Here is a 21,687-nt window from a genome sequence, read left to right as displayed (position 1 = left end):
ATAGGGATTACTCTTCGACATTTACTGAGTTTTGCAGCATACAACCTAAATAGTTGATTTTTAATTGGTGGCCGACATGATTTGAATAGAACGACTTATTACAATATTCTCTTTATTCTCACGAGGTGTTGGTTGTGGAGTTCAATATTCTCTTTATTCTTATGAGGTGTCGCTTGCGAAGATCAGGGTTAAACGGATGCGTGTAGGTATAGGAAAGCTAGCAATAAAAATTAAGGTATAAAATCTTGTATTAGGTTTTACCACTTTTAAAATATTGGTGACTTATCGCCATGGCATTGATGTACAACCATCTTGATCATCGAAATTGTCGATTCCATTGTTTATGGATCATTAACTGAAAAATCGTAACAATTAAATTAATGGAAATCAATTATATGTTTGAAAAATAAAATATTGAGTGTTCGGAATTGAAATGAAAAATAAGATGAGTTATATTACTTTTTCATATTATTATTTTTATTTATGTTCCATCAGCAATTTGAACAGCATGGATTACCAAACAAGTATGCCATGTCTACAATTGTAGAATCGTGAATAGTGACAAATTAACTTATGAATTTAGCCCGGATAAAACAGAAGCATACTAAGGTGACTTGCAGTATTACTAGCTAATTTTGTTGAACGAGTGTCATGTTTAGGTCGTTTGGTCATGAAACAAAGTAACGCATTATATAAGGAGGCGATGTGCGGCCGCATTTGAAAACTATTGATTATCACTGGGAAGACACGTGTGCAATTTTAAGCAACAGATAAAAAAAAGAAATACAAATTAAAATTACCTATGATTATTTCTTTTGTTTCTTCCAATGTCTTATTTGCTTTGAATCTTGATAGCCAAGTGAAGACTAGAAGTTAAAAGATAGATAATTAAAACTTATAAAAAAAGAAAAAAAGAAACAATGAACAAAATAATAATTAAACAAAATTTATTTTTGCTAAAAATTAAATAACATATTTTAAAACAAATGCATATGCATATATTTAAGCTAAATAAAAATATTAAAAATAATCATTACCAATTTCATGATAACCTATTCAATTTCTAATTTGCAATCACCATAGCAAGTTTAGAGATTTTATAGGTACTTCTTAAGCTTTGATAATTCATAGAATTTTAGTTAAATTAATTTGTTACAATTATGTAATTCAAAAGTCATGAAAAGTGAGTCATGTTTTTAAAGTTCTTTTAAATCAATGATATTCACACAATGAAAGTGAGTCGTGCTTTTTAAGTTCTCTTAAATCAATGTTATTGCATGATGAACACTTGTAAATAAGGTTGTAAATAAGTCAAGGTAGGATTAGATTGAGGTTTCTTCAAGCTCGACCTACAATGTAGAACCTAGGCCCAAGCTTGATATAGACACTGACAAACTAAAACCAGTAAGTCCAAGCCCAGCCCAAGATGTTCATTCCAAGATTGAATCCAAGCCCACCCCATGTGTAATAGATTAGGTCACGTAAGAGACATGTCCATGCGAAGTGGGACCCATTAGAATAACAACTTGGATCACAAATCTAGGACCTGCTTGCAAGATTTTATTTTATTTTTTTAAAAACAAAATTATTGTTGCAGAGAGAAAGAGGAAAACGAATACCAATGAGGGGTATGATTGGATCAGAGCAACGAGCATTACAAAGCATATGAGGTTATGTATGATCCAAACCACTACCAAAATAGGATCAAACACTATGGACTTTTAAAGTTTTTGTTAGAGATTAAATCTGTAGTATAAACTACAGACTTAATCCGTAGCTAAAACCTAATGTATCTGTAGCTTAAGCCATCGTCTTCACCAGAACCTTATTAGATATTGATGGTGCTTAAGGGGTTCTATGGAGCCCCTTGGAATATATGTGTTTGATCTAAGCCGTCCATCAATTCTGATATATAATTTCAGTGGATAAGTCCAAATATTATGTAGATTAAATTTATAAGTGGACCACACCATAAGAAATAATGAAAATTAAATTTTTATTGTTGATATATTGTACGGTCTTCTTATAGCTTCGATCTGACTCAATTATTTTTAAAACATTTAAAATAATATTTTAAAATTAATGGACGGAGTGGATAACTAACATACATTATGGTGGGCCTCATGGTCCTAACGGGCCGTCCGTCACGCGTCACGCGCCCCTCCCCAAAATGAAAATCCAGTCCGCCTTTTTTCTCCCGCCCGCACCTATTGCGTCCGCCCTTTTCTCCCTCTCTCCATCTCCCAGGCTCCCTCACCCTCCCTCTCTCGCACTCAGCCTCACCCTCGCCCTCTCTCGATCTCCCGGTCACCCTCACCCCCCCCCCCCCCCCGCCCCCCCCGGCTCTCTCTCTCTCTCTCGCTAGCGTTTTCAAAAACCCTTTTGCGGCAAGAAGGAGAAGGAGAAGGAGAAGGAGAAGAACGGTTAGTTTCTGTGTGTGTGTGTGTGTGTGTGTGTGTGTGTGTGTTTCTGAAATCAGTTGCATTTGGATGCGCCATTGAAATCTCTGTTTCTTTATCTAATGACTCAAGCGTAGATAATAGGGCTGCAACTTAAATCCAAGTTCTGGTTGTGTTGGGTCAGGTTGTTGAAAAACACCAACCTTATTTAAAATGGTGTTGGGTTTTCGTTGAGCAAATTCATGCATTTGGGTTGAGTATTGAGGACCTTGGATTGGGTTGTAGATATATGGCATAGAAGCCCCTTTCTACCAAAGATGGTCTCCAAAAGGTGGCACGATTTGATGGGCCCACATGAGTCTTGGATCTGCCTTATTTTAGAATCCCGTCCACTTGTATTTTTGAAAAACTGATGGACAGAGTGGATTTATCTTGGCCATCTCTGTAGGCACACATAGCTTCCGACTACAAGAAATTCCTGTGGGCGGATTAGGGATTGCCCGGGTAACACCGCAGCATGTGTTTTTCATGACCGTGGGCCCACCTTGATGTGTGTTTTATATCCAACCAGTTCATCGGTTTTTCCAGATCATTGTATGGGATGTTCCCAAAAATGAAATATATCCAAATTTCAGGTGGACAACCTCATAGAGAATATTGTGATTAATCATTAAAAACTTTCTTGCATGCCACAAAAGATTTAAATCGGGCTGATATTTGTGTTTGACCTTACTAACAAGAGGCAAATAAATATTAAGGTGGAGCTGGGAAGTTTTTAATGGTGGGCGATTGTTTCTTGTGCTGTGATTCATATGAGATTTGATTTGCTTGAATTTGACATGAAATCCTTCTTATAAACGAATCTCTTTCCAAAAGGTGGCATGATTTTTATGTGGTCCAAAGCAGATCCTGCACAGTGTAGGCTTCTTAGCAGCAGATGTTTTCGATGATGACTAGTTCAGGTATATAGACTTGCAGCTAGGCTATCAACAGGGATGCAGATTGTGTACTGAGTTACTCAGTGAGCCAACCGTTATTTCTTCTTGACTAATCATGAAGTATGTAACATACAAGGGGGACTCTTTGTGCATGCATGTACACCTTGCAGATTTTTTAAAGGCTTTTGCAAGCTTGAAATTTTAAATGCTCACTGGATTCCCTCCTCTGTCTTTTAATGGTGAGGACGTGAAAGCGCAACTTTCTTAGTGTTGAGTGCATCTAGTTGTGCCCATGTATATAACTACCTTTGCAATATCAAAATGAAAAATGATAATAAAGTTAGTACATTGACCCGTCTTGCAATATATATTTTCTCTGTTAAGAGCCATTTATACCATGTTTGCAAAAACATGTTAAAAGTGAAAGTATGTTTCTTCTGAGAATTTTTATGAAATATCTCATTGTAGTGGTTTCACAGAAACCACATTGGGTAGAGCAAAATGTTAGCAACATTATTAATTTGTTGTAAAAATACAATGATTGCAAACTCCTTAATGCATTGTATTTGGTAGATAATATATGTCTGGGGTTCAATCATCTGATAGCACTTCCTTCATTTCCAACTTTGAGGAGGATGATGCATGAGGCTAATTTCCAACTTTAATTTTTGGTAAGGTGCAGGTTGAAAATGGACCCCTTGGTTAATCGAGATCCGGCTGTAATGAATAGGGAGTGGATGACACTAAGTTTCCCAGACCCACGTTTTATTTCTGGAATAAGAAGTTTTTCAAAGTTTGCACAAGAAAACCTTCCTGGTAGAGAATCCGTTCCTTGTCCATGCACCACTTGCAGATGTGCACGTTTTCCGGTTTCTTATGATGATATGGAAATACATCTAATGAAAAATGGATTCGACCCAAGCTATAGGGTTTGGAACATGCATGGGGAGCATGTATCACCTAAGTGTCCTGTACGTGAATCAAGTTCCCAACAATACCATAGTGTCCCGAACTTAAATGAGGTTCACAACGCGATGACCGGCGTGGATGATGCCCTGACAGAGGTACTAATAAAATTTAAAAATTACTTCAGTTTTATGGTAATTATGAATATCCTAATAACTTGATTTACAATGTTTTACAGTTGATTGGTTCTGACAATAGAGGGCGAATGCGGGGTCTAGGTTGCTCGATAAGCAAGATAGGACTGAAGAAGTCAGCCCCTGCTCGTTCAAAGGTAGAGAATGTGATAAAAGAAAAAGAGAGCGTAACTCAAGAGTTATTTAAGGTGAAGAAAACATTGGTTGATATAAAGGCCTGGGTGGATATGCAAAAAGAGGGACTGTATAATCAAAATCTCCCATCACCACCAGCTACTAAATCTACTCAGGCATCGTCGGTATGCAAGTATAAATTTTTTACTATATTGAGCTTACAATTATATTATAAACGCTAACAATACCAATGTCATTTTATGTGTAAATGTAGCCGGATATTATATATATCGGTAAGAGATGCGACTTGCTTGGTTTTGAAAAACGTGGTGTAGTTGCTCATGGTCAAGTACACGAAGTTAATCCAAATGCAATTGTCCATTGCGAACCGTTGGAGGATAGAGCTTTTGTTGTTGTCCTGACTGAGGTTATACAACCCGGCGCTCCTTTGTGGAAAGAAGATGGGCTCACATCTACACTTGGAGAGGCCGGTCTGGGATCATTTGTGCAATGGGGGAATGAGTCTTTGAGAATTCAATAATTTGAACATGTGTAGTGTGCATGTTTTTTTTAGTTACGTTATATGATGTTTGGCTTATTTGTTTCTTAATTTTGAACTAATTTGGCACTCTATAATTCAACATAGTTATAGTTTGCATGTTCTTTTTAGTTACACTAGATGTTAATTGATTTGTTTTTTTTTTTTAAAAAAATTTTTATATATATCGAATGAATTTTGTACTTTATATTTGAACTTATTTATAATCTTAGGCTTCATTTGGTCATCACATTAGTATTTATAAAAACATTTCTTTTTCAAACCAAATGGAGCCTAAGCCCTTTTTAACTCCACCAATGCAACTCCTTGCATTGCCGGTCCCAAGCCCAGGTAAAGGAGGAGGGAGAAGGGCTTTAGAATGAAATTGTTAACTATGGAGGAGATCCTGAAAGTGCAGTATCTCTGGTTTTATGGTTTTACTTGTACATTCCTGTATTAATTGCTCAAGCATGACAGTTATACGCATTCTTTTAGGTGGATGTTGCATGTGGGAGGATTGGAGGTGCATATTTCAGATTCAAGCATCTGGTACGTCTCTTGTCAATAACGCACATGTGTAGTTCATCAAACAATACATTATGTGATTATAATTACATTTATTTGTTGCAACAATATGTTCGTGCTATTCAGTTCTATGGGTCCTGCATCTTATTTGTTTTCCACATTAAGAACCTTTTTGAGATTTCCTACACTATGCTAGTTGCAAAGCATGTAGTGAGCAGGGGGTGGGGAAGAAGAGGTTCTCAAAATTTCTGGTAAGTCTAAAATGCCTAGGAAGTGGGATTTTCAAGCCATTGCATTAGTCGTGCCTCCGGCAGAAGGTTCTTTCTAATTAGCTTCAGAGAAAACTGCATGATATCTTCTTAGCAACAAAGTCTAGAATCCTATAAATGGATGCAAAATAAATTAGTAGGTTGATGGTCCTTTAACACCATAATTTTACTTTTATTATTAATGCTGTCCTTTACACTTCTCAATGTGTGCTTGGACCTATCAATCTTACAGTTCTAATCATATTTGTGGATGGAACTTCTCATTAGAGGGAGTAAGGTGTTTGAGGGTCACAAAATCCTAATCCAGTCAAAGAAGCAATATACTAGCTCTTACTGCTTATGTTGTAGACAAGCCTCTTCTTATGATTAGTATGTTGGTTGCAACCTCCTAGTCATAGAAGATAGAATTAAATACTTGCTCCATTGGATGCTGCATTGAAGGTAGCGCGTATTGGAGATTTTAAGCAGTTTTGCTCCTGTTTTATCATTCCAACACTTGTCGAAGTTTGTAACTTGAAGGGGCCGTTGGCCTCCTTCACATGCTTTCTCTAGATTTAGGGGCTGTTTGATAAAACTCATTTTCAGCACTTATCACTAAAATTTTCAGGGCCAACGCAACATCATCGAGCTGAAGGGGGCCTACGAGGACCGCCAATCAGTTAACCTCGTGATGGAGCTTTGTGCCGGCGGGGAGCTCTTCGATCGGATCATTGCCAAGGGGCATTACTTGGAGCGGGCTATGGCCACGCTTTGCAGGGAGATCGTCACTGTCGTCCACTACTGCCACTCCTTGGGGGTGATGCACCGTGACCTGAAGCTGGAAAATTTCCTGTTCTTGAGCACGGATGAGGATTCACCACTCAAGGCAATGGATTTCAGGCTGTCGGTTTTCTTCAAGCCGGGTAATGACAGCTCTCCCTATTTTCTTATTTTTCTCTTTGACGACTGAGTGAAAACAGTGCCAGTGAATTCTGTCTGTGGAATTTTATTGAATAGCTGTGAAATGTTGTTTGAGGGATTTTATCGAACAGTTAGCAGTTTTAGAGAACTGAAAGCAGTGCCATGGAATTCTCTTTGTGGGATTTTATCAAACAGCTGTGAAATGTTGTTTGAGGGATTTTACTGAACAGTTTCAGTTTTATAGAACCCGCAGTAGAAGACTCCCTGGCTGAGGAAGGGGTCTTTTGTTCTTCTTTTTCATTGGGAATTCTCATCCATTGCCTTAATGGATCTTTGTAGCTTTTTGTGCGGTGGGCACTTTTAACAAATCTCCTTGTTATCAATGAAAAACCAGAAGTGTCTCTATTGTTTAACATAATTGGAATAATGTAAAGTAAATCCGATGAGAAGCATAGATTAATTTAAAAATAGATACATTGATATGGAAGAAAATATACCATATTTTCAACAGCAAAAGTGGATTCTATTCTATTAGGGTCATGGTAAGTAACTTACCATAACTCTGTAGATGAATTCAGACACTAAGGCCCTGTTTGGCTGCTACTTGAAAATGAGTCCATCTCATTTTATATAAGGGTGTATTTGGTTGCACCAAATTTCATGAAAAATTTCACCAAACTGGTCTGATTCATGGTGAAATATCATGAAATTTCAATTGGTGCAACCAAAGGCATCCTAACGTTAATTGTGTATTGGAAATTTCCATAAGGATAAAAAACTCTTGATAACCCATAATTTACATAAACTAAACTATGATCTCTAATACATAATACGGTTAACTAAATGAGATGAAATCACTTTGAAGTGGCAACCAAACAGAGCCTAATGAAGAACTTCAATGGCTCACATTCAGCTTCATAAACCAGCAGTTGAGCTCATCCTGGCAGCATGATTATGGGATTGTGGTTAATTTTAATACTCAGAAGATGATGTGGTTTATTTTGTTGTTGAAGCATGTATGTTTCTGGAACCGTTCATCTATTTGTACATTTAGTTTTCCTAGCTTGATTCTATTGCCACTTGTATGCATGCCATAGATCCGTACATTGTATTGTTGAAATCTGAAGATGTGCTTTTGGAGAATGAGAGATCTGATATTAATGGAGAAAGACATGAAAAAAAATAACCAGTTAGTCCAGTTATCTATTTTTATGAATTATTGATTGTATTATTTCTTTCCAAAAATCAGGTCTCCACCAAAACTTTCTAAGCTTCTCTCTTCTACATAGGTCAATTCTCTTCAATTCTAAAATGAAAATTCTAATTTGTAACTGGATCTGGTCCCTTTCTGGTTACTTGAGTGTGAATTTCACACAATTTTGCTTTGTGCACTACATCTTGACTCATGTGTTTATTGTCTCATTTTAATTTTCTGTTATCTACCGAGTTTTTCAGCAGTAGTGGGTCCGAATGGAAGTGGTAAAAGCAACATCATAGATGCAATGCTCTTTGTATCAGGGTTGACATTGTTGGTTTATCTAGTGCTCAAAAAACTGTCGAATGGACTGGTTTGACAAGTTTTAGAATCTGATAAGACTTCACATTGTTGACTTGGTTTGAGTCAAGGAGGTAACTTGATATTTTACTTTGAGATAGGTCAGTCATTATCTAATGATTGTTGCATGCCACTATAAAGGTAGAGGATGGAAATTTTGGGGTCGTTCAATCCAGCTTGATCTTGTTGGTCTTCTAACTCTTGAGTTTGATGATGGTGAAGTTTTTCAGTAGAGCGAGGTATGAAAATCATGAATGAAAATAGTAACATTTGTTTCCTTATAGGGTTCAAGCTGAAATGTGTATTTCTTTTTTATTTTTTCCTTCTGGTCACAACTTTTGTGTTCTACCAATCACCAATCACCAAAACTTGGACAGTGCAGGCGTTTCTGTTCCCTTTTAGGAGATAATTGATATGGTAAGACTATTCCTTTTGTGTCAAATTTCATTCCTCTTTGAGTTTTTATTAATTCATTAAGAAAAAAAAAGAAAAGAAAATGGTCATACATGATGCACTTCTTTCACCGTTTTTTTCTTTCCCCAGTGGTCATTTCGATTTATGAATGCCATGACTATTTGTAGGATGATGGAACATATGTAGCTGTTGCAGGAAGTGACTTTGTCATTATTAGAACTGCATTTCGAGACAACTCTTCAAAGTACTACATAAATGACCGTCGAAGTAATTTTATAGAGGTCACTAAGAAATTGAAAGGAAAAGGAGTGGACTTGGACAGCAATCGGTTTTTTATTCTTCAGGTAGGTGATGGGTTGATGGCTGAAAAAGGCTTATTTACTAGTGAAAAAAATATTATACCGTCAAAATTTATCTTCTCTTTTAATTCTTTATCATTGAAATTTCAAGGTGAAGTCAAGCAAATTCTTCTAATGAAGCCAAAGGCCAGGATGAAGTATGCACCTGACCATATGCGAGTGCACATAGACTTTATTAAGATTTGTATTTTCAGCGTTATTGTAATTGTAATTGTAATTGAATGAATGAATGATTATGCAGGTGGTAATTGAATGAACAAAAGGTAATTTTTTTAAATGTAGGAAATAGCTACGGATATTGACCGTAGCTAGTAATCTGACAACCGTAGCCATTATTGCATGGATCCAGCACTACTTCTAGCTACAAATAATATCTGTAGCTGTCTGTATTTGAAATACAGAATAATTGCTACGGATTGTATCTGTAGCCATATTAATTATAGCTGCGGATTTAATCCGTAGCTATATGTTTTAGACCTACGTCCAGATCTAGATGCAGTCACGCTACGGTTGAAAACCGTAGCCATTAGTATTTAGCTACGGCTTTTATCCATAGTATTTTTCCAGTTTTCTGGTAGTTAACTTTCTAGCCAATGGGACACTTTTTTGATGTTTTGGCATCATAATAATGTTGCTTTACTTCTCATGTGGCCCACGATATACAAAACTAATAGATGGCTAAAAACAAAATATTTTATGCATTTCTTTAATTTGGTTAAGATATATAATTGATGTAAATTGCTGCTTATGTCCATAACACATTTCATGAGATACCATGTGAAAATCATATTGATTAATAATCCCATCCATTCAAAATATCACCTTCTTTGTTTTATACATATTTTTCCCAAGGCACAATTAGGATGGTTGAGATTAACCAACAAAAGTAATCATTCACAAATAAAATATATAAGGATTCCAAATCCAAGTTTAGAAGTTTGATCTAGACTACCAACGATGTCTTGGAATGCCAACAAGCAACTTCAATACTCTAGCTCTTACAAGTTGATCACCCAAATTTTCAGTTCTTTGTTCCACACAATACATATTGGAGGTAAGGGAAGGAAGTTGTCCATGAGATAAATTGCGTAAAAGAAGAGTGGATTAGTTTTGTTTTCAGCCAAGATTCAACCAACCAATTAAAAAAAAAAAGAGCTCTGATGCGTGGAGTTTGAATCTCGAGAGTAGCAAATATGCCTTTGTTATTTATTTGATCACAGTGGGCCATTTATGGTGTAAGCTAAAGTGTTCCTCCACACTTGTCTAGTATATTTCCGTGTGGAGTTCCATACTGCACGGGAGAGAGTTAGAGTGTTAAGGTCCCTTGATATACATTGATACTCCATCCTTTAAAGGCTCGAGCTTTTAGAGAAAGTAGTTGTTTAATAGTTTCAGCCAAGGCAAAAGATGATGCAATGCAGGGTCTCTTATTTTAGTGGGGTGCATAAGGTGGTAGGGCCACGCTTAATTAATTTTTATGGCAATGCAAGAACATTTAACTTGTATGTTTTGCCTTCTTGTTTCCCTCACACCTGAACTCTATTGGGAGTTGCAAGTGTTGGTGCTTCGAGAATTGGGGATTTTTGTGACATTGCTGCTACGATAAATCTTTATTTTTAGACTATGAAGCTTTTGATGATTATGGTTAGTGATTTAAAAAAATCAAAAGAACTATAGTTGATTGGGGAATATTAAGTTCTACCACTACGATAAATGCTCAAATCCATTAGTTTGTTGTCCAGTTCCCAAACAATCAATGTTTTGTAGCTATTTCTTTTAGGAGTTTGAAAGTTGGTAGCTTTGATTTTTTTTTTTTTTTTTTTTTTAAGTATATATCATATCATGTCTATCCGATCATTATCAATGGTCTTCATTACAATATATTGAAATTTCATGGCGAGGAAAAAATTTGTAATTAAGGCCGGGTTGAAGGGGGCAGTCAGCTGGCTGCTTCTTGGCCACGCCCTCCTTCAACTAGATACGAGATACTTGATCTAAATTATCAAGTAAGTAATCAAACTAGGATTATGATCATTCGTCCAAGCGGAACACCTCTCATGCTTAACTTTGCCTCACAAATGCTAGATCATACCGTATCTTCTCAACCACTACCATCAAAACCATCATCCATTGTGTCAATTACAATTCATTGAAATACTATGTCAGAGGAAAAAAAAATAGACACTAAATGTTTACCTTCACAAATAAATTAAGGACTCTCACTAGGGTACGATCCAATGGATTTGGTTAAAACTAGTGTTATGATCTTGAATCTAAGCGAAACTCATCTCATTAAGATAATGAAACTTTCATCACATACATCATGTAATGTCTTGATGATTAGATGCACTTAAGTCTTCTTGATATCGATCTAAACAATTATTCTCATAGCTGAAACTCATATTTGTTGAAGTTATGTAAGTTTCTTGATTATGAGCAGACTACTTACCATCACAAATATAACAAGGGCAATCATAAAGCTACATTCCAAAGTGGTCTAAAGTTGAATAGCGGGTTTTATGGACACCTTGAATGGGAAAATAAGGTCATTTTCCATGTATCTACATCATTAGATTAAAGTTATTGAAAATAACAATAAAAAAGTGATTAGTTGGTCCAATAAGACCATCTTGTTTAAAGAATATAAGAGTTGCATGTGTCCTGTTCAAAGAATACAAGAGTGGCAAGTGATGAAATTTGTGTGGGTTGGGCTTACATGATACAAGAGTTGCAAGTGATGAATTTTGTGTGGGTTGGACTAACAGGATATTGTATTTATAGAGAGAAATTTAGAAGAACTAACTAAACTGAAAATTTTGAGTTCGGCCTACATGATATTGTATTTTGCAAGGAGAGATTTAGTATAACTAAAGAAACTGAAAAATTTTAGTTTCTTGCCCAGTAAAACACCCAAAGTAACATAGAATCACGCTTAACACATGAAAACACTTTGAAACAACCCAGACTGGAATCCTCTGCCATACCTAAAACATTCAGGTCTGAGGGGTCTAGTGTATTTTGTAAAATCCACTCCACCTATCAGGTTCTATCCTTGATATTAGGCTTTAAAACCAAGAGTCAATTTGGCCTAAAACCCAAATGGCCTACACCGGATGGAACAATGGGGATGACATGCCAATCATAGGTTTGTATGTGGGGACACCATGGTGTTTATCTTTCATCAAACCCATTAATCAAAAGTAACTCAATAGGATGAAGAAAAGATATAAAAATCAGCCAGAAACAAAGCTCAGGTGGGCCACACCATGTGAACTTAGCCATTCTAGTAGCAATTTGATATTTTTCCCTTGAGTTTTTCAATTGTACTTTTCTTTTGCAAGTCTGATGAATGAAGTAAATTTTAGATATAAAACATGGTGGACCCACAGAGGTTGGGTGTTTTATGCACTGGCCTAAAATAAGTGCAGGCAATTGTGGTAAAAACTATACACTAAGCATATGGCAACTCAAATTAGATAGAAATGACCCTTGAAGCCACTCTTGAAGCCACTTTTGATTAGTCTCAGTACCCTAATCAAATTTTCTGAGAAATCATAATCTTTGATAATTGGACACTTATTTGTTAAAATTGGACTATTAGATACAATTCATTATAACCGCCAATAAATCTTGCCATCGGCATTTTGCAGGATTTGTGGTTCTCTCTCTTTTCTTTTCTATTTTTCCCGAACAGGATGATTTAGCAAATCCTATCATCGGCATTCTAATTCTTGTCCTGATGATGTGTGGTGTGCTTGGGTTTTCATTCAATACAAAAATCTTTGCAGCTAATTCATCCATTGTAGGCCAATTGTTTCAATGTTCTGAATCACATAACATAGATCCGCTTGTACAAAATGATAGCATGATTGATTTGAGTCCAACATTTTCAAAATATTTAGGCTATAGATGGATTTGACCCTACTTTTCGAACGTTGCCTCTCTTTTATAAGAATGACATACTTATGCGGTTAGATAGAGATATAGAGTGAGCAGTGGAAAGAGGAAGCAAACGTAATCGTTGCCCTTTGGCTGGATAAGACGTGGGGAATAAGACAATAAAGCAAACTCTCCAAGCAGCTTATAAATTATGGATTAATTACGACAACAAAATATATATGAAACAAGTTATTTCACCTCACTTTGGAAAAGGGATGGCTCAGGTGGGCCCATCATGGTGTTTCTGTGTAGTCCACTCAACTGCTTCACCACTGAGGGCCTTACAATTATTTATATCGATGATCGAGGTGGACTACATGGTTGGAAACAATGTACAAGGCAAAACTCACCCTTCAAACTTTTTCACTTAGTGTGACTCACCTAAATCACGAATATGCATTTTTACCCCAAGTCTAAGTTTTAGAATGCCATGTAATGGTTGGAATGAATTTCATATAATCATCATGGTGGGACTTGCAAAAAATCAAAAGTGGACCCTCGTTTTAACCCATATGAGTCGGGTCAACATGATTTTTTTTTTTTCTTTTGACTTGGGATCTAACATATGGGATTACACATCTAATGGTTAGATTGGATCTCGCATACACATCATGGTAGGCCCTATAAAAAAAAAAGGTGGGTGCAGTTAAAATTATTTATTTTTTAGGTCTCAAGTTCAACCTATAATAGCCGACAATAATATAACTTTCAACCTTTTATGTGTATATAAAATCCCACCCGTATAGTAGTTTCACCCATCATAAGCATCACTTTTGGAAAATTCTGCAACAGACACTCATTGAGTAGATATACCCCAATGTCTGGAAGGTATTTTATATGGTGTGGCATACTTGATGGGTAGATAGGACTGACCATTGCATTATGATCTTCATAGTGAGACAACCTGTTGGAAGGGCTGGATGTCACATGCACTCTACTTTGAAAGTCATTATATAGGTGTATTATAGTTTATAGTCTAACTTAATAATTTGAAAGTCACTAGATAGGTGTACTATAGTTTATATTCCAACAAGTTGAACTTAAAAGAATATATCACTGTTTTATAGGACAGGTGGGAGACAGACACCTACCATTGTTTTATTATGGGGCCAATCGTGATGTTTACATGATATTCGCTCAGAACATTAGATGTGTAATTCCATGTTAGGCATATATATATATATATATATATATATATATATATATATATATATATATATATAGGTAAAGTTATAATTCATATAGTCCGTATGAAGAGAGTTAGGAGAGACATCCACCCTTGATTTGTAAAGGATCCATAATGCTTATATAAAATCCACTCCAACCATTGCATTCTAAACAAAAAAATTAGATTCAGGTCCCAACATTTAAGCTCATTCGTGCTTCAGTTGGGCCACACCAAGGAAAATAAATTGGCTGGTGAGTTTTATATTGTACCATATTTTTAATTGTGTGATCCACAGAAACATAAATGGGGCTTTTTTTAGGCTCTTAACCTAACATGGTTACATTAAAACCACCGTGTGCCTACTCGAGCCAGGACCCTCTCTCAAAATTGATGTAAAATAACTCTGCTTGGACTTTAGAGTTCCTCTTTTATTGTCCAACTCTATGGTAATTCAACACTGCTTATAAAACGGTGATTATTATTTAACATTTACCGAGTTTTGCAGCATACAACCTAAATAGTTGATTTTTAGTCTCTGTCCCCACATGATTTGAATAGATTTGTTACAATAATTTCTTTATTCCGGTGGAGGTATTGCTGGTGAAGTTTAATGTTCTCTTTATTATCATGAAGTGTTGCTTGTGAAGGTCAGGGTTATAAGAATGCACGTGGACACATGAAAGCTCACAATAAAAAATAAGGTATAAACTCATGAATTATGTTATACTACTTATAAAATGCCAGTGACGTACAACTATCTTGATCATCCAAATTGTCGATCCCTTTGTTAATGGATCATTAACTGAAAAATCATAATAATTAAATTAATGGTTATCAAATATATATTTAAAAAGTAAAATATTGACTGGTCAGAATTGAAATGAAAATTTTGATGAGTTATATTACTTTTTCATATTATTATTATTATTATTATTTATGCTCCATCAGTAATTTGAAAAGTGTGGATTACCAAACAAATATGTCCTGTCTACAATTGTAGAATCATGAATAGTGTCAAACTTATGAATTTAGCCGCAGATAAAACAAAAGTATACTAAGTTGACATATGGTATTACGGGCTAATTTTGTTGAATGAGTGTCATGTATAGATCGTTTCATCATTGGACAAAGTAACACATTAGATAAGGAGGGGAGGTGTGTTTACATATGAAAACTATTGAATACAACTAGGAAGATGTGTGTGCAATCTTAAACAACAAATAAATAAATACAAATTAAAATTACCACTACACCAAAATTGTTGAACTAGTACGGTTCAGATTTTGGTTGAGAAAGCCGTTTCTGATTTGAAACGGTACCAAACCGTATTGGATTCATTATGTTATACATGGTTCTTTCCACTATTTTGTTGGTGTGTCCCAATTGAGTGTTGGATCTTATTATTTCTTGTTATTTTGTTTTATTGTTTTATTTTGAAACAAATGGACGGAACGGATTCGATTAAAAACCTCTGAGTGGACCCCACAAGGCCCAAGAGGCACGTTGCTCTATATCTGCCGCAGACTACCAATGAGTTTTAACCCTTTTCCTCGTTTCGCATCTCCATCGCCGTCTCCGTCTCCATCTCCCTCTCTCCCTCTCCCTCTCTCAATCTCCCTCTCACTCTCCCTCCTTCTCGTTCGATCTCCCTCTCCCAATCTCAACCCTTTCTCTCGATCTCCCTCTCCCGATCTCAACCCTCTTTCTTGATCTCCCTCCCTCTCTCTGTGTAATAGGCCCACCGAAAACGGGTCCAGAACAGATGACGAGAATGAGTTCTGGGAGAAAGTGAGTGTGGCGGAGGAGAGGAAAGAAGCTATGGTGGTGTTGTGGTGTTCTCAGTTGAAGGTTCTGTCTCACTCGTCTATAGGGTGCTTTGTGTCGCACTCCAACAAAGTGAGATATTCAGTCATTCAGTCATCTGAGTATACTTTCACATGAAAAACATAAATGATTATGTTCCTTACCAATTTCCAATTTGTTAGTAAATTACCAATTATTATTATTATTATTTTCTTTTCATTTTATACAAGTTGGGCCCCTTTTTTCAAATTTTTGGTGTATGGATCATATATAATATCAGAATTTAGGTCACTGAACAATGTCCTCACTTGTAAAAACTGAAAAATCCGTTGTATATAATCTCCTGTATGTCATGTATGCTAACTGTTTGATGAAATGTCTCAACAAGGAATGTTTTGTGCGGATCGCATTTGAGTTCCATTTTTTTTTTCTCTACCCATGAGTCGGCCCATATGGTTGTATGGTTGGATGACTGCAAATTTTTTTGAAAGTTACGGAAAATTAGTAAGTGATATTTTCTGAAATTAGGTCCCTCTCATGTTGAGCATTGCTGTTAGTCATTGTTTTTATTTTTTTTAATTACTCTGTGTTTCTATGTACACCATCTGCTGTCATCTTGCGATATTTGGTTTGGAAAATCAGCTTTTGATTTATAGAAACTAGTTTTATCTTGTGTTTAAAGAATCAGCTGGACACCATCTGTTTGAAGTAGATTGTGATGTGTTGTGAAGGAATCCTGTGATATGTTGCAAAAATCAGACCATCTGTCATTATCTGTATGCCATCTATTGAGTATGTTAGGCGGTCTTTTGGGTTTTTCTAGAGGATCTGATTGATTCTATGCACAGAATTCATCATTATTTACAAAAGGGAGTTAAAAACAAAGAGTTTTTCCATTCGAAAAAAGGTCTGTTTTCCGCCATCTATTTCTCTCATTAATCAGCTTACCATGACAAGTAGATTCCTAATACTACATGGATCTACTTTGAGCTATCAGCTCCCCCATTTTACGTGGTCAAAATAAATGTAAGCTCATGATATATGATTTAATTGTGGACTTGTTCTGCGTATGAATTGAATGTTTCTTTTGCATGTGCTCCTTGGACTCAAATTGCGTAGTGTGGCACACAGCACCAATGTCAGTACTGTGCACTATTGGAAAAGCTGTGGGGCCCATCATGATGTATGTGTTTTATCCATGACAAGCAGATTCCTACTACCACATGGATCTACTTTGAGTGATTAGCTCTCCCATTGTGTGCAGTCAAAATAAATGTAAAGCTGCAATTTCGTGTGTGCCACTAATTAGATTGGCAAGAGTTCTACAAACGGCTCTGCCTACTAGACATTACTCTCCATCACTAATAGATTCATGTGTGCTACTAATTAGATGACAGGGCATTTGAGTACAAGTAAAACTTAAAATTCATTCTGAAAGTTTTTTTTTTCCTTATATTTTCTTCCCTTCATTTCTCTGATTTATGCTCTATGTTTCTATCTGTTTTGTGTTATTCGAGAAGGAAAAACAGAAGCAGGAAGGACACTGAAGTGGCATATGCAGAAGGACAGAGAAGTTTACATTTTCTTCATTCTTCTTTTCACTTCTCTGATATTCCATTGTATTAAAGAAGTCTTGTACTAAGAAAGATTTGATTTACAACTTAGAAAATCTCAAAGCAACAATATTTTTGTGAATACAAATTCCTCATGTTTAAAGTAATCAAATACCTGATTGGTCAAAAGCTTCTCAATCACCATCTGTCAGCATTGCCTGCAATTTTCATATTTTTAAGCAATCAGGTGGTCTTTTTTTTTTTCTTTTCTTTTTCTTTTTTCCTTTTTCTTTTGTATGCTGCAGGTTGCATTGTTGGACAAGGGGCTATGATATTGACATTTTCAAACTTTATATATTGACAAATTCAGTCCTTGCATAATCTATATAACACAATGAATTCACAATTAGCACGGGCTGAGCAACTCTCTAATTACCTCTTAAAACAGATGGATGTGCTTAATATAGAGTCAATGCCTGTAAAGAAATAGAATGTAGCAAAAGAGTTGTTTGGTTCAATTGGCCTAGCCTATGATGGTGATGGCTTTTTTCTTTTTCTTTTTCTTTTTTTTTTCTTTTTTTTTTTTTTGTTTTTCTTTAATGAGTTTCTAGTATGTGTTGTGGTATTTTTTCCTCCTCTATTTGATTATGTTTTTGGGATTTGATGTTTTGCTTGATATGAGTTGCATCGAGTTGTGGGTTTTTTTTTTTTTTTTTTTTTTTTTTTTGAGAAATTGGCAGTCATCATTGGAATGTGAAACGGGTTTATCTAGTGTCAATTGTAGAGGAATCATTCTATCCTCTTCTTCTTCTTCTTCTTTTTTGGGTTAGTTTCAGTCTTCTATGATTACTTTGTCGACTCTATGAATGGTTCATTGCTTTCCGTATTCTATTGTTTCCACATGCTTCTCTCTTAGTAGTTAGTTACTTGGAGTTTCGCAACAATTTACTTTTTGTGGACAAGCATAGCAGTAGGGAGTACTATGTTAAAATGCTCCAGGCCATGGTCAGATAATTTCTTATGTTATTTGTATTCTTTACTTCTCATAGTTATGCATGACTTGCGACTTATTCACACAGATCTGAAGCCAGAAAATATTTTTCTTGTTTCTGTAGAATATGTGAAGGTGCCTGATTCTAAGGTCTACTTAAAACATGCATATTTAGGTTTACAATTTCATATGAGATTTTTATTGAAGTTTCAACCTAGTAAATTTGTTTTCCATTTTTTTTTTTGTTGAAATATGTCTCCTCTGACATGCATCATCATCTCATTTTATTTTTATTTTTTTTGTTTTGTTTTGTTTTGTTTTGTTTTTTTAATGATTTGTTTATGTTATATGTATACAAACATGCTACAAGGATTTAATTGTGTTTATTTTATTTGTGTCATGCAGAAGGCTTCCTTCTACAAATGTTCAGTCACCTAACATAAATGCACTGTAGTTCTAGAAATGAGAAGGTATTCCATTCATATGAGTTTTTAGACCATTTCCACCTTTTTGTGTAGAGAATTCCACAGTTGGATGCTCAAACTACAATTTTCTATTGTTCTTCTTTTAACACATTTGTGACTGCCATTTTCAGAAAGCCTGCATTTGGTAGTTTTCTATGCTGAAGTTGGGCTAAAAGGCTTTCTTCACATCATAATTTGTTGCAACTTGTTGACAGATGTGTGAAGTCGTGCGAGATGTTGCAAACTATTTCCCAACGGCAATAATTAGTGGAAGATGACGTGATAAGGTACTGGACCAATTAGCTACTTTGCATGGAAAATGATCCAATTTTGGACCTGTTTATCTAAGTTATCGTGCATTGCATTTCCATACACTTGGCATGCATATATTGTTCATCTGCTAGGCATTGTCACGGATGGCACATGGCCCAAATATGCTAGTCAGTGCATCGTAGCTGCCAAGTGGACTTTTGGGATTACAAATGTTCTGAAGACGGGTATTGATGCTGCCAAGTTCCTTGCATATTAAGATAAGTTTACCAAATTCATTATGCAAACCAAAGCTTAAACACTCTGCAACTGAATGTTCAAACTCAGAGTTGTTGGATGGTTGTAATGAATTCTCTATATCTTGGATCCCCATTCGCATTGAGTTTGTGTTAGCATTAGCATCTATTTTGAAGTCTCCGGGCTACTTTGACCCCTTTCCATCTTGGTCACATTCTTGTTTTTTTTTTTTTTTGGCTGACATATATATGGGGGCTAATCCCTTCGCACTCATCTCTCATACAAACTCTGCTATTTGTAGTTGGCATATGGTGGTATCAATGGTTGCAGGACAAACTGTACAACTGCCCCATTGTTCGAGGCATTTGGAGGAGTGCCCTTTCAGTCAGGTCCATATGAATCCATCCAAAAAAAAAAAAAAAAACAGGGGCATGCATTGGGTACATCGCCGGTATCAGTCAAATACATCCAATACAACATGGAGGCTGGAATTTGAATTTTGTTTTTTTTTTTTTTTTTGTTTTTTTTGCAAAATCTCTCCTATTTTAATTTTATAATAGGTGGACTGTGTGTATGTAAAACAAATGAATGGTCAATAGAATTGGACCAACAACCCATGGTGCAGGCGAACAAGTTCCCTTTCTTTTTTCTTTTTCTTTTTTAAATAATGTTTGTACTATTCCCTTTTTACTTTTAAGATTGGCTGGTTTTCAAATGGCTATAGATTGTTGTTTTACCCTGCTATCTAATCTAGTCTTTGAGTACTCTTTTGAATTTTTGAGCTATTGATCAAAATGTCAAAGTACTTTTGACTAGGTTCTTTAGGTTTAGAGAAACCCAAGCTAGCTTGCTGTAAGTATTGACTGACTCAATTTGAATTGACTTGATCAAGTGAATTTGTTCATTACAAGTCAATCAAACTTAGACCCTTTTTATTTGCAGGAATATTCTTCCTATGTCTTAGAACTGCATATTGTCATGTCCAAGCCTTTATTATTGTATGGCATCTCAATTCATGGGAGATGCATTGGCCTTCTCTGATCCAATTATATAACTAGTAGGACTTGTTGACTTGAGTTATGGTACTTTCCCTTCATTAAGAGTCACGTGTTTATCAAATCTGTTTTCTTCTGACTGTGGCATGATCCAACTGATTCGTATAAGTTGGCTCTGCTTCACAAACTGTGTTTTACAATAGCAACTTAATACAATGTTCTCATGGTTATATCTCAAGAAAAGCTCATTTCTTGAAAATGCTAACCTTTTTCTATTAGTTTTCATTACTTTCAGCATCTCCACCAGGCATCAAGGTAGCATTTGCATTAGAGTGTTGTGGAACAAAACATGCCTTGTTAGATAACCTAATCTCTTATGCATTTGCATTACTTGCCAGATAACCTAATCTCTTATGCATCTGCATTATAGTGTTGTGGAACAAAACATGCCTTGGGTAAATAACTTGGCAATTCACAGTGATTGATCAATTCTAAATTGTTTGGAATCTTATATGATTTGTGATATTTGGGATATTTTGATAAACATGATGCATAGGTGCAGTATATGCCTTTTGTTAATGGTTGGAGCAATCAATAGTTGTGAAGCTAGTTCCATTATATTAACTAGAATTCTTTGCTTGCTTTACTCCTATTTTTAGGAAATGGTGAAGGGTAGTTCCATTACATCCACCAGCCAGCTTGTTGAAGCTAGTTCCTTTACATCCACCAGCCAGCTTGTTGAAGAAATGAATGGCTATTTAAATCAAATTTATTTTTCTTTAAGAACTATTATTGCTCCTTATGTTCAAATTTTGTTTTCTCGTGACACTTCTTTGCAGGTTCATCAACATAACTTTTGCTCAAATTATAGAAACCATACTAATGATCATTTTTGTTTCTTTTTTTGTCCTTTAAATTATAGAAACCATACTAATGATGATTTCCAACTTCATGCATATGCCGCTTTTGGGATTTGAAAGTTTAATAACTGGGGAACTCATTGAGGAGCCCCACAGTGTTTCTTTTCTTTCCAAGTCATCAATATTCTTTTGTTTCCAATGGTGTGGCCTACCTAGTTTTTGGAATATTGCACTTTTTAGGTAGTTCTTTCATCTTGACAAGGAACATTAGAAGAATGGTTTTAATGTAATCTGCA

The 21,687-nt window shown here is 35.6% G+C and overlaps 2 protein-coding genes and 1 long non-coding RNA gene across 10 annotated transcripts; all 3 read left to right on the top strand.

Annotated features, from left to right (window-relative positions):
* The first annotated feature begins 3,060 nt into the window (after positions 1–3,060).
* Positions 3,061–5,094, top strand: LOC131225200 (uncharacterized). Of its 2 annotated transcripts, none has more exons than XM_058220678.1 (4): positions 3,061–3,361; positions 4,020–4,401; positions 4,482–4,736; positions 4,826–5,094. In XM_058220678.1, exons 2-4 carry the CDS (start codon positions 4,027–4,029, stop codon positions 5,090–5,092), a joined length of 897 nt encoding a protein of 298 aa, XP_058076661.1. In that variant the 5' UTR covers positions 3,061–3,361; positions 4,020–4,026; the 3' UTR covers positions 5,093–5,094. The 2 variants fall into 2 exon arrangements, with proteins under 2 accessions (XP_058076661.1, XP_058076662.1); XM_058220679.1 differs by having other exon boundaries at positions 4,014–4,401.
* A 318-nt stretch (positions 5,095–5,412) lies between these two features.
* Positions 5,413–9,111, top strand: LOC131225275 (calcium-dependent protein kinase 1-like). Of its 5 annotated transcripts, none has more exons than XM_058220780.1 (3): positions 5,413–5,638; positions 6,491–6,785; positions 8,239–8,762. In XM_058220780.1, exons 2-3 carry the CDS (start codon positions 6,554–6,556, stop codon positions 8,355–8,357), a joined length of 351 nt encoding a protein of 116 aa, XP_058076763.1. In that variant the 5' UTR covers positions 5,413–5,638; positions 6,491–6,553; the 3' UTR covers positions 8,358–8,762. The 5 variants fall into 5 exon arrangements, 3 of the variants coding, with proteins under 3 accessions (XP_058076763.1, XP_058076765.1, XP_058076764.1); XR_009161284.1 differs by lacking the exon at positions 5,413–5,638 and adding an exon at positions 8,920–9,111 and having other exon boundaries at positions 6,695–6,785; positions 8,231–8,755; XM_058220782.1 differs by lacking the exon at positions 5,413–5,638 and having other exon boundaries at positions 6,143–6,785.
* Positions 9,112–18,579: 9,468 nt separating this feature from the next.
* Positions 18,580–20,052, top strand: LOC131225781 (uncharacterized). Of its 3 annotated transcripts, none has more exons than XR_009161524.1 (4): positions 18,580–18,715; positions 18,971–19,035; positions 19,245–19,316; positions 19,434–20,052. It is a non-coding gene; the product is annotated as an uncharacterized LOC131225781 (long non-coding RNA). The 3 variants fall into 3 exon arrangements; XR_009161525.1 differs by having other exon boundaries at positions 19,161–19,316; XR_009161523.1 differs by lacking the exons at positions 18,580–18,715; positions 18,971–19,035 and having other exon boundaries at positions 19,042–19,316.
* Positions 20,053–21,687: the final 1,635 nt, after the last annotated feature.

This window comes from Magnolia sinica, chromosome 14, assembly GCF_029962835.1.
Source record: "Magnolia sinica isolate HGM2019 chromosome 14, MsV1, whole genome shotgun sequence".
Lineage (NCBI taxonomy): Eukaryota > Viridiplantae > Streptophyta > Magnoliopsida > Magnoliales > Magnoliaceae > Magnolia > Magnolia sinica.
Note: the sequence above shows the minus strand (reverse complement) of the source record. Positions and strands in the feature narration are given on the sequence as shown.